General features: G+C 47.7%; 1 protein-coding gene across 1 annotated transcript; it reads left to right on the forward strand.

Annotated features, from left to right (window-relative positions):
• Window positions 1-4,038: 4,038 nt before the first annotated feature.
• LOC108049685 (period circadian protein) lies at window positions 4,039-12,373 on the forward strand. The gene is given in 10 exon segments (XM_017130944.2): window positions 4,039-4,253; window positions 7,121-7,278; window positions 7,611-8,191; window positions 8,194-8,640; window positions 8,760-9,116; window positions 9,408-11,209; window positions 11,278-11,511; window positions 11,578-11,718; window positions 11,829-12,013; window positions 12,073-12,373. Coding segments are annotated over 8 exon segments (3,729 nt in total). The 5' UTR covers window positions 4,039-4,253; window positions 7,121-7,183; the 3' UTR covers window positions 11,901-12,013; window positions 12,073-12,373.
• Window positions 12,374-12,385: the final 12 nt, after the last annotated feature.

The raw sequence follows: 12,385 nt of genomic DNA on the forward strand, positions 1-12,385 counted from the left end.
GAAAAGATTCCACCCACACGATCTTCCATCGAGATATGTATATATAAATATAAATTAATATTATTATTTCCAAGCTAAAAATTATATACTCTTGAACAAGAAATGTGAACTATTGAATATTATATTATACTTATGCTATCAATATTATATTTACAACCTTGTTAACCTTTAAATAAAAATATAGTTTTTAATAAAAAAAAAAAAAAAAAGTAGATCTTGAAAAGGCTTAAAGCCTTGCAGATTTGTAAGTTCACTTTGGACTTCCGTTGTCAAGTGCAAATAACCATTAAATGTTTGGAACCTTTTCCTACTTTTTGTCCCTACGTGAAGATGCTAATCTTAGCCTGGGATTAAGGTCCAGTAAAAGTTTGCCCCGAAGCGTTGAAATTTCAACGCCACCGTCATTTACCGAGATTTTAGCACGCCTTAAAATCAAATTATCTCATTATTATCCAATAAAGAGTGATTCTGAAGGGGAGGTGAGGTCGCAGGGGTCAGGGGTCAGGAGTACCCAATGCGCAGGCGCTAAGAGGCGGAGCTAAACGAAGCGGAATAGGGGTTGTTCTGACCTGGGCATTTATTTAGCTGGATATTTGTTGGGCACTGGAAAATTTACCAATAACTTGGATACGAGGTGTCCACTTCGAGGCAGCAACTCAGAAGTCGCAGGGCCAGGGATTGACCAGGTAACGCCGCTCCTGGACGATGCTCCTGCGAGCTCGATTCAGTTCCATCCGGAGGTGTTCCCTGGCCATGGAACTCGGTACTAATATCTGCTGTTCATCTTCTTGTTCTGGGGGCGCTGCTACTTCATCTCCTTGGTATTCCGCGTGCTCCCCGAGATCTGGCTGAGTCCCATGGTCATCCTGCATCTCCTCTAAAACTGGCAGTCTGAGCAGCTGCATCATTTTCCGGGAGGGATTCACAAAGATAATGGTGTGGGCGGTGTCCTGCATGGCGCAGGGCAACTCTCTGCCGAGGGAATCCTCTCCTGGCAGCCCGACGGGATGATGGAAGATCGTGCACGTGTGATCCGCATCCCGGAAGAGCAGAGTCAACGTGACCATCGAGGCGCGGCAGCAGTAGGAACTGGTTTGGAATGGCGGCCTGTCCACGATTTCGATGCAGTTGACGCAATCGCCGCTGAAGCGGAACACCACCTTCTGCACATAGTCGGCCAGTGGCTCCGCCGCCTCCTCCTCCGTCCGGACGTCCACCCGAAACTGGTGCGTCCAGCGATTGGCCAGCGGGCGGACCAGCCGGCGGCACACGCTGCCGACGAGGATGCGGCGCTCGTGCTGCTCCAGCCGCCGCTCGTAGTCGGTGGCCAGCAGGTAGCGGCTGTAGGCCACGTCCAGGTGCTCCTCCGTCATGGTTCCTCCTCTCGCCATCCGCCCGGCTAGTGGCTCTCGAATGAGGCCTCCATTTTGATGGAGACTGGGAAGGATGCGGAAAAGCCTGCTCTTTTAGGTCGCATATCAAAAACACAAAAGAATGCCATTTTCTGTAGGTACTTACATTGATTTCTGATAATAATAAGCAAATGTTTATAGTGATTTTTTTAAATTATATATATTTATATGTTATATTATATATATATTTCTTTGGTTAACTCCATAACACTTGTTATCTTAACCATTATCTAATTTAAAGCAGAAAACAAGTTGTGAATTATACTGATTAATGACGTTTCTTGAAAATGTTAAAAACTTTAAAAATAGCAATGCAAATTTTAGGATAGCAACTTTCCTATTCGACCAAGTTAATAAAGCTAAAACTATCTATTATCGTTAATTCGGTTGGTTATTGTGGGAAACTGATATCATTTGAGGGTGAGGGAGGATTACAGCACTAGCTCAACCCAAACCCACCTGATCTGGTCCACTGTCCTGCAATTGCAATTCATATTCATGGACAGGTCGTCGCCACTTGGGCATTAGAGGGTTGTCCTTGGGAACGCAGCTCTAATCCCGCTCACAGTCCGACCGACACTCACACAGAACCACCCCCCGAAATCCGATTAGCGGCAATCAAATTGTATCACATCATATCAAAACAGCCCGGGAGGGAAAGTGTGAGGAAAAGTCAACAGTCGCCAGCATCAAAATCAAATTAGCAGCAGTTTGGTGGCTAATTCGAATGCTCTTTATCATTTTCTGGCAGGCGTCTGCGACTTTTCAGCACGTGTGTGGCCAGGATAGATAAGAGAGAGGACCGGCAAACTCCGGCAAACTTCGGCAAACACCCACACGTGGCCCACAATGGAGGTTGGTGTGGAGTGGGCCTGGTCAAATGGATTTTCACACCCACTCGACGCCGGCAAAGCCGCCAATTAATAAAATTCAATTATTCCAAGCCACCGCAGACCGATGGGAAGAGGTGATAAAAAATAACGACATATTTCGACCCTCGCATCGGATTTGAGGGGGTTAAAATCGTCTTAGATCCTCTTAAAAATATACATACATTCTCTTAAATCATTTCCTATGTATTGCTCATATTTAGATTTTATAGTCTACTGAAACGTATGGCATTCATCAATAAAAGCAAATTGGCAAAGACAATTCATGAACTTACAATTTTTACAATTAAAAAATTCAACCCATTAAAGAAAAATCTAGAGTTACCTGAAATACAGAACATAAACATATTGCCCCTACTACATAATGTTATACTATTATTTTTTACGCGGGTATGAACAGTTTTGCAACTGTTTAGCTATTTATATCTCCGCGTATTACGGGCTTCGACAGCACAACAAAGACCCCCTCCCCCACTTATGGTTCAACAACCCCTGGAGAGGTGGAATCCCAATCCCCCGCTGTTAAGGTCTTGTGCCGCCACCTGTGGGCCAGAACCGGTACTCGCTGCCTTCGAATCCCAATATCCGATGGCAATCGATAGCCAGCTGAGCGAAGAAGGAAAAGCCAGGGAAAATCAGCTGTCGTTGGCATTTCCATGTACGTGCCACAGAACACATCTGCCCAGGTAGAGCTTCCAGGGGCGAACAGAGACTGGAGGGTGGAGCGCTGGGGGCCAAAAGCTTGGCGCCACTTTCATTTGTGTCTGTGCGAAGGCAAAGGCAAAGGGCTGCTGGCGATAGATGGCAGATAGTGGGATAGTGAGTAATGCCGTGGCGAAATGTCAGTGCCTGTGTGCAAAAGTCATCGTGGGTCTGTCACCCGAATGCAAAAAGCGAGCGAGAAAGCCGTAGGCAGTAAAAAGCCGCCACTCACGTGGCGAAATGCGTGACTTGACCCGCAAATCCGCTGCCCAGCCACTCCCCCGAAAAACACCCCTCGGAAAACGTGGTGCCACACACCTTAAATTCACCCCCGGCGGCCACCCACATCCCCCCAAAAAGACAGGGGAATCCACAGCTTTCCTTAACCTCAAGTTGGTGCATGGGGTTTGTTTATGGTTCTCGATTTGGAGAGTTTCCAGATATACAAATGGATCAGTAGAAAGTAACAAAATAAAACTACGTTTTTTTTTTTAAAGCTATCGTGGAGTAACGAGGGGGTACATACGTCCGTAATCTATGTAAATTAGTAATCTGTTTAGTCTGACGAAGCGATCACAGAAATAAACAAATACTTTAGTGATTTTTTTGTAAATTAAAAATATTATCTCTTTGTGGTAGCATTAATAATGTAATTAGTAAAGGGACATCCGTCGCTTGAATTGTATTAGACAGAACAGGTCAGGCTTTAAATATAATGTATTTAATTAACATTATAATTAAAGCCTTACCTGTTCTGTAGCATACAGTTCAAGCGACGGACGTTATTATGTTTAAATTTTCTTTTTTTCTTTTAAAGAAAGTCTTTCTCTGGTTGTTTGGGCTGAATTCAAAAGCTCCGCACAAGGGTTAATACTCGGGCCGAGCCCGACTGTTCTCGAGTCGATAGCGAACTGCGGAGAGCGGAGAGCTGCGAGAGAGTGTGAGAGAATTCTCGGAATGCGAGACTGCATTTGGAGGCATGTAGACTGGAGCTTGGGGGCTAGCCCATTAGTATTCGTGCGAATTTCCAGCCAGAAGGTCGACCAACGCGTTCGTCCAGCAAACGAGGGAATCGCAGTGATTTAAAAAAGAAGCGAAACAACGGCCATTGAGCCACGCAAGATACTTTTTATTTGTTTGGTGACAGTGAGAGTGGCGGTGCTGAATGAAATTCGGCCGCAAAAGTGAAGAATATAGCCAACACTTGATATACTAGCAGTACTTTGAGAGTGCAGCGGAGAGCGAGAGTGTAAGTGCCATTGTCACGTTGTTGCAATAAAAAAAATACCAATGAACAGCAACAGGCGGGAGAGCAAACCATTATCATATTGCAAAAAACAAAACAACTCGGGCCCAACTTATGTAAAGAACTCGATTCGTAACGTCTAAATGGCGTACATACATAGTGTTTATTAATAAGTGCCGACTGCACAGTGCACGTTGCACAAAGGGGCGAAAACAATCATCAATTGCAGCGTAAACAAAAGCTCTGAACACATACCTGACCCTACTGAACGCGACTCGAGTGTCTGCGGCTCTGGGTTAAAAATAAAAATAAAGTTAGACGGCTGGACGAGCCAAATGTTACGCATACGCGGCGTGGTCCAGTGCATAAACTTTGGCAATCTGTGGCGACTTATGCGACTGCAACATTTTGCAATGGGAAACCGTATAAATAATTTGACTTACACTGCATGTTGCGTTTATTGGCTTGAAACTGGGTCAATTTACCTTACTTGGTAATGGGAAAAATAGCAACCATCCCTTGGCTTGTTCTATTAAATGTTGGTTAATAACGTGTAAGACATTTTTTCGACATTATAAGATAATCACCAACATGAAATTAATGCTTAATTTTGATACACCTTTTACTCATACAAAACTCATAAAAAGTACGCATTCGACACTATTTATTCATGATCATCCGATTTGGAAAGCCCCAGACATATTATACAAGCTAAAAAGAAAACTATTAATAACTCAGCACCTGGTTAGGCATTGTATTTGCACAATACAGAACACAGAACCCATAACCAAAATCCCCGCCCCTCAGTTACAAGGCTGTTATCCACGGATTGCGCATCCTGCTTGGCATTATCTAACATCCTCGCGAATGACGCACGACCTACTGTAATTTCGCTATTCAATCCTCCCACAAGGACTCGACCAGGTGGTCCTCTTTGAGTTTCCAGCCCGAGTAAATGTTCACTGACGTATCCGATGGAAACTGGGTCAATCGGTTAACTACTAAATCTATTTAGAAGAGCGTTTAATTGGTTAATAGTTTTGGGTTAAAAGAATTTCTTAAAATGCATGGGGCGTGCACAACTTTTAAAGGTTTTAATGGGATTTTGAATTTTACGCTTATAACTGAAAACAAAACATGGCTTAATAAAAAATTAGTCTTTTATAATTAAATAGTCAGTTTAATTGACCAACTAAATGAAATATATTGTTCATTCTTTACATATCCATTACATATATGAACTTTTTCTGCTAATTGTCTTTTCTTTAAATAGTAATAATGAATAACTTTCATACATTTCTATGTCAGATTGTTTGCTTAAAAAAGTATCTGAAAAAAACAAATTTAACAAAGGCCAACAATGGAAGCTCATAGTAGTTCTAAAATGTATAAAGTATTTAAAGAATTTTGCTGAAATACGGAGGTTAAACATGGTCTTATGCAATCGTGAAATTCCACTCCGCGTCTATTTTTGTTGGTATGACATAACCGATGTCTCCTTATTTGTGAAACATGAGATTTAGCAAACAATCAGTATTTTAGCTATTGGGCTTGTAGTGCTACTCCAATTCTTAATAAGTCAGCGTGTTTATTCGGAAAACAGCACACTGTGCAGGAAAGCGGATATTGCAAACTAATGCGACTCCCGGGGCTTATCTTGTATAAGGTATATTGTATATTTTGCACCTATTTATCTGGGCTTGGGAGTGGGTGGGGCTTCGTTTGTGTTTTCCCAAATTCAGCTGTGTGCATTGCGATTGCAAAACGGCATCCGTTGGCGACAACAAAAAAAAACAACAAAAACCAGCACTCAACGCCTGCAGCTGCACGTGAATGCAACATCCCTCCCTCGCACGCCATGTGCTCTTAATTATTGCGTGAAGCTTCGGTGGAGGGAACTTGCCCAGTACTTTTACTTGACTTTTCCCAAGCCAAGCTTATATTAAAGTATTTCATTATTGTTAATATTATTTGAAAACATAATACAGGTATGCAGAACTGTCCAATTTCTCAAAGTCCTTTAAAATATACTTACTTGTTTAGAATTTGCTGGAATATCATAGAGTAATCTCCTTGATAAATCATTTATTTCCTTAAATTCCGAAAGGCCGTTCAAGCAACGTGAATAAATTTACGGAGAGAACCTCTACCGAACAACGTGAATGAATAGAATCGAATATACTATACATACATAAATATTTACCTGACGGCCGGCGACGAATTGAAACCGATTGATTGAAAGGAAACTGGCAATCCCACGACATCCAGATGTTGGTGAAAGGCAACACAGCGCCGCAACAGATTTAGTGATGTATTCCGTCATATGACCGAAGTGAAACTATTTCACAACACCAAACGAATCACAATCGATCCACGTTTATGCAACAACAGTGCTTTGAATGAAAGTACAAGTCGATTCTGCAATACAGTTGGATAATTCATTAAAACTTTTTAAATGTGACTAGGACTTTTAAATTGCTAATTCTTTCTTGCCAAATGAAGTGGAAATTTACTTTTTGGAACAAGAAAACTAATTCAAATGATTGTTTTATAAACTAAAAAATGTGAATAGCTTGCAATTGTTTTTAGTTTATTTAAATAAAAAACAGAAATTATATAACAAACAAATTAATACAATAATGAATGTATAATAGAAACATGTTTTTTGAAAAATATTTTGGGCTAGTTACATAGCTTTAAAAATAAAAATAATCTATGGTAATATTTAACAGTTTTCAAGTTTCCCAAAACTTATTTAAATGAAACGGCTGTGTAAGAATCATTTTAATTAGTACCAATTGCTATGTGCATTTTAACCGAGGCTATTTGCAATTGATTAGTTATTTATTTTCACCCTTGTTTTTTTTCAGAAATCTCTCAAAATATTTAATTATACATCCACACAAATTGCCAAACTGGAGAACCTAAACACAATGGAGGGTGGCGAGTCCACGGAGTCCACACACAACACCAAGGTGTCCGACTCGGCATATTCGAACAGCTGCAGCAACAGTCAGTCGCAGCGCAGGTAAATCATGAAATAACCTACAGATACACCCCCAAAACATAGTTATTGGATAGGAAAACTTTGCCTCAGCTGAACACAAACTATATATGAAACAGCATGTAAGACCCCTTTATTTCTGATTTGTTTAAGTTGCTCAGTTAGGTAACAGTGCACCTATCTTTGTAGCCATTTTGTTATTTCAAAAAAAAAAAAAAAAAAAAAAACCCCAAAAAGTAGGCAACAGTCTTCGTGATAACTAAGTATCTAAACTTAAGTATATATGTATAATAACAACTGTTGAGAGCAGCACACCTTATACCTCGAATCCCTTGTTTTGCCTCACCCCTTTCCAGTGGCAGTTCCAAGTCCCGGCTGAGCGGCAGCCACTCCTCCGGCAGCAGCGGCTATGGCGGCAAGCCGTCGACGCAGGCCAGCAGCAGCGACATGATCATCAAGCGGAACAAGGACAAGTCGCGCAAGAAGAAGAAGAACAAGGGGACGGGGCAGACGCAGGTGCAGTCCCTGATCTCGGCAGCGGCGTCCTTGGAGGGGGCGGAGGAGAAGCCGCGGCCCAGTGGCAGTGGCTGCGGGGATCAGCAGATCCTGCAGGATCAGCAGCACGGCGAGGATCGCAACGAGCCGGAGGCCACGGAGCAGCTGCAGCGGGAGGAGGAGGAGGAGGATCAGTCCGAGTCCGAGTCGGAGGCGGATCGCGGTGAGGGCGTGACCAAGTCGGACACGACACAGAGCTTTCCCATCCCGCCGCCCCTCACCGTGACCATAGTCCCGCCCTCGATGGGCGGCGGCGTGGGCGGATGCGGGGGCGTGGGCCACGCCTCCGGCCTGGACAGCGGCCTGGGAAGGTTCGAGAAGACCTGGGAGTCGGGTGCGGGCAAGCTGGAGTCCATGGCGGGCGTGGGGGCTGGCGGCGGTGGTCAGCGGGGGAGCGGGCCAAGGAGGACAGCTTCTGCTGCGTGATCTCCATGCACGACGGCATCGTCCTGTACACCACGCCCAGCATCACCGATGTCCTGGGCTTTCCACGCGACATGTGGCTGGGCAGGTCCTTCATAGACTTTGTGCACATCAAGGATCGGGCCACGTTCGCCAGCCAGATAACCACTGGGATTCCCATCGCCGAGTCGCGGGGCAGTATGCCCAAAGACGCGAAGAGCACATTCTGCGTGATGCTGCGTCGCTATCGGGGATTGAAGTCGGGTGGATTCGGGGTGATCGGCCGCCCGGTGAGCTACGAACCCTTCCGCCTGGGACTCACCTTCAGGGAGGCCCCCGAGGAGGCGCGGCCCGATAACTACATGGTCTCCAACGGCACCAACATGCTGCTCGTCATCTGCGCCACTCCGATCAAGAGCAGCTACAAGGGTGAGTCTCAACCGTTGGTTAATCAGTTGTCCAAAAAGGGTTTCCAGCTTCAGTGAGGCTGGCCCCATTGCCACCACCAGATGCTCCATGCTTAACCACCAGCTTTCACCCCCCCGCAGTTCCCGACGAGATCCTCTCCCAGAAGAGCCCCAAGTTCGCCATCAAGCACACGGCCACCGGGATCATATCGCATGTGGACAGCGCGGCGGTGAGTGCGTTGGGCTACCTGCCTCAGGACCTCATCGGACGCAGCATCATGGACTTCTACCACCACGAGGACCTCACCGTCATGAAGGACACCTACGAGACGGTGATGAAGAAGGGCCAGACGGCCGGCGCCTCCTTCTGCAGCAAGCCGTACCGCTTCCTCATCCAGAACGGCTGCTACGTCCTCCTGGAGACAGAGTGGACCAGCTTCGTCAATCCGTGGTCCCGCAAACTGGAGTTCGTCGTCGGACATCATAGAGTCTTTCAGGGTAAGTGTGACATACAAGTCCCAACTCCAGCCGAGGTAAACCGAAAAACTGTGCTATTTAAATTCTATTTTTTTTTTTTTTTTTTTTTTTTAATATTTATTTGGAAACATAGAACCCGTACAATCTTTCAGTACCTTAACAATGTAGTTTTATATATGAATTTTAACCAAACCTCATGCCTTCATAAATTCATGTTACACTTGTATCTTATTTTCAAAGTAAAGATACCGATTTTTCCCCACTCTAGGAAATCTTTAAGCACTGGATTAACCTTTAAATATTCCGCTCTAGGACCCAAACAGTGCAACGTTTTCGAGGCGGCGCCCACGTGCAAGATCAAGATATCGGAGGAGGCACAAAGCCGGAATACGCGGATCAAGGAGGATATCGTGAAGCTCCTGGCGGAAACGGTGTCCCGGCCGTCGGATACCGTCAAGCAGGAGGTCTCCCGCCGCTGCCAGGCACTCGCCAGCTTCATGGAGACCCTCATGGACGAGGTGTCCCGGGCGGATCTCAAGCTGGAGCTGCCGCACGAGAACGAGCTGACCGTCTCCGAGCGGGATAGCGTGATGCTCGGCGAGATCTCGCCGCACCACGACTACTATGACAGCAAGAGCTCCACGGAGACGCCGCCCAGCTACAACCAGTTGAACTACAACGAGAATCTGCTGCGGTTTTTCAACAGCAAACCGGTCACGGCGCCGGCGGAGCTCGATCCGCCCAAGACGGAGCCGCCGGAGCCGCGGGACACCTGTGTCAGTGGGACCAGTGGACCCATGAGTCCCGTGCACGAGGGCAGTGGAGGCAGTGGCTCCTCCGGCAACTTCACCACCGCCAGTAATATACACATGAGCAGTGTGACCAATACGAGCATTGCGGGCACTGGTGGAACCGGAACTGTGACGGGAACAGGGACGGGAACGGGGACTGGGACTGGAACTGGAACTGGGACCGGAACTGGGACGGGAACGGGTACAGGAACAGATACGGGAACGGGTACAGGAACTGGTACGGGAACAGGTACGGGAACCGGTACAGGAACGGGTACAGGTACAGGTACAGGTACAGGAACAAGAATTGGCACCGGAACAGAGACCGAAACGACGGTCACCGGCACGGGTAATGAAACCAATTCGGGCACAACCAGCTCCTCCAAAGGCGGAGGTGCCGCCACACCACCCGTTACCCTCACCGAATCCCTGCTGAACAAGCACAACGACGAGATGGAGAAGTTCATGCTGAAGAAGCACCGCGAATCGCGTGGACGCACTGGGGAGAAGAGCAAGAAGTCCGCCAACGACACTCTGAAGATGCTGGAGTACAGTGGCCCGGGGCACGGCATCAAAAGGGGCGGCTCCCACTCGTGGGAGGGCGAGGCCAACAAGCCCAAGCAGCAGCTGACCCTGGGAGCAGATGCGGTCAAGGCGGCGGCAGGAAGTGGAGGAGGTGGAGGAGCAGCGGGCTCTGGCGGCACGGGTTCTGGCGGGGCCGGTGTGGCTGGCGGAGGAGGAACAGGAGCCGGGGGAGCTGTAACGCCGGAGGGCAGGAACACGACTACCTCGGGAGCGGGAATCCCCGGCGGAGGAGCAGGGGGAGCGGTGGCAGGAGCCACCTCCTCGGTGGGGAGCTCCACGCCCGGACCCTCGTCCTATCCCTCCTGCACGCAGAACATCAATCTCTGGCCGCCCTTCTCGGTGGGCATCACCCCGCCCGTCCACTCCACGCACACGGCGATGGCCCCCAGCAGCTTCTCCTCCGCCGGCCTCTTCCCGACCTTCTACTACATCCCCGCCTCCCTGACGCCCACCAGTCCCACCCGTTCGCCACGGATCCACAAGCATCCGCACAAGAGCGGCGTGGAGCTGCCCACCACCTCGCAGCAGGCGGCAGCAGCGGCCGCCCAGGCCATGCCGCTCCAGTACATGGCCGGCGTGATGTACCCGCATCCCTCTCTCTTCTACACACATCCTGCAGCGGCGGCCGCCACGGCCATGATGTACCAGCCGATGCCCTTCCCCGGCATGGCCAACGCCCTCCAGATGCCGGAGCAGCCGATGGGTTCCCAGTCGGCCTACAACAAGACGGTGTACACGGTGAGTCAGGGGACGGGAATTGGGTCACCGAATGTACCCAACCTAACCAACTCTCAATTTTCCCACAGGCCGCGCCAGCGTCCATGACGAAGAAGGTGCCGGGGGCCTTCCACTCGGTCACCACTCCCGCCCCGGTGGAGCGGCCCTCCTCGCAGACCACCTCCGTGAAGGCGGAGCCGGGATCCAATGTGGCGGTGTCCGATTCCTGCAAGAAGGAGGTGCCCGGCTCCTCGCCCATTCCCTCCGTGATGAACGACTACAACTCCGACCCGCCCGGCAGCAGCAATCCCCCCAACAACAAGGTAGTTGCGGATACAAAACTGAGAAACAGGGAACTATTTTTAATGACACACCCTGTTCGTCCACAGAAATACACGGACAGCAATGGGAACAGCGATGACATGGACGGCTCCAGCTTCTCCTCGTTCTACTCCTCCTTCATCAAGACCACGGACGGATCGGAGAGTCCGCCGGACACCGAAAAGGACCCCAGGCACCGCAAGCTGAAGGTATTTACTCAGGCCCAAACGATACCCAGTCCCTAAGGATGTTAGAGGCATTTAGTGTTTCAGTTCCTCCTGACATTGTAATGAGTAAAGTCATACTTTGCATTTTACAGAGCATCAGCGCCTCGGAGAGCAAGATCATGGAGCACCCGGAGGAGGATCAGACGCAGCACGGGGATGGGTAGGACCCATAGCCACCTGCAGTTGCTGCTGACAGACGTGCTCGAACGGGGGCACCATGTCGATCCATAGGACCAACCAAGCAGCAGACATCGCAGAGCAGGGATCCCAGAAACGAGTGAGCAGCATTTGTTGTCCATCTGGACTGCCCTTACTAACCCAGACTTTTCATTCAAGTTCTCTGAGGTTACGAACATCTTCCTGGGATATCTATTATCTGCATCTGATCGAACTGGTGAAGCTTTCACAATAAAACTAATCGAGGAGGTCTCGAACGATCCCTAAAAAATAAAAACAAGCAGAGGAAAATGTAGATCTCAAACCAAGAAAAGCGCGAAGTGGAAATCGACTTCATATTTGTATCAAACATTTTAAATGTTCTGTTAACAATCCATCTCAGCTTTAAACATTTCATTTAAGTTGTAAGAAACTTTTTAACTTATTTGTCATTCAGTGTAATAAATTCTAAAAAACCAAACATTGCTTTTTC

Source organism: Drosophila rhopaloa, unplaced genomic scaffold, assembly GCF_018152115.1.
Source record: "Drosophila rhopaloa isolate 14029-0021.01 unplaced genomic scaffold, ASM1815211v1 contig_3, whole genome shotgun sequence".
Taxonomy (NCBI): Eukaryota; Metazoa; Arthropoda; class Insecta; order Diptera; family Drosophilidae; genus Drosophila; species Drosophila rhopaloa.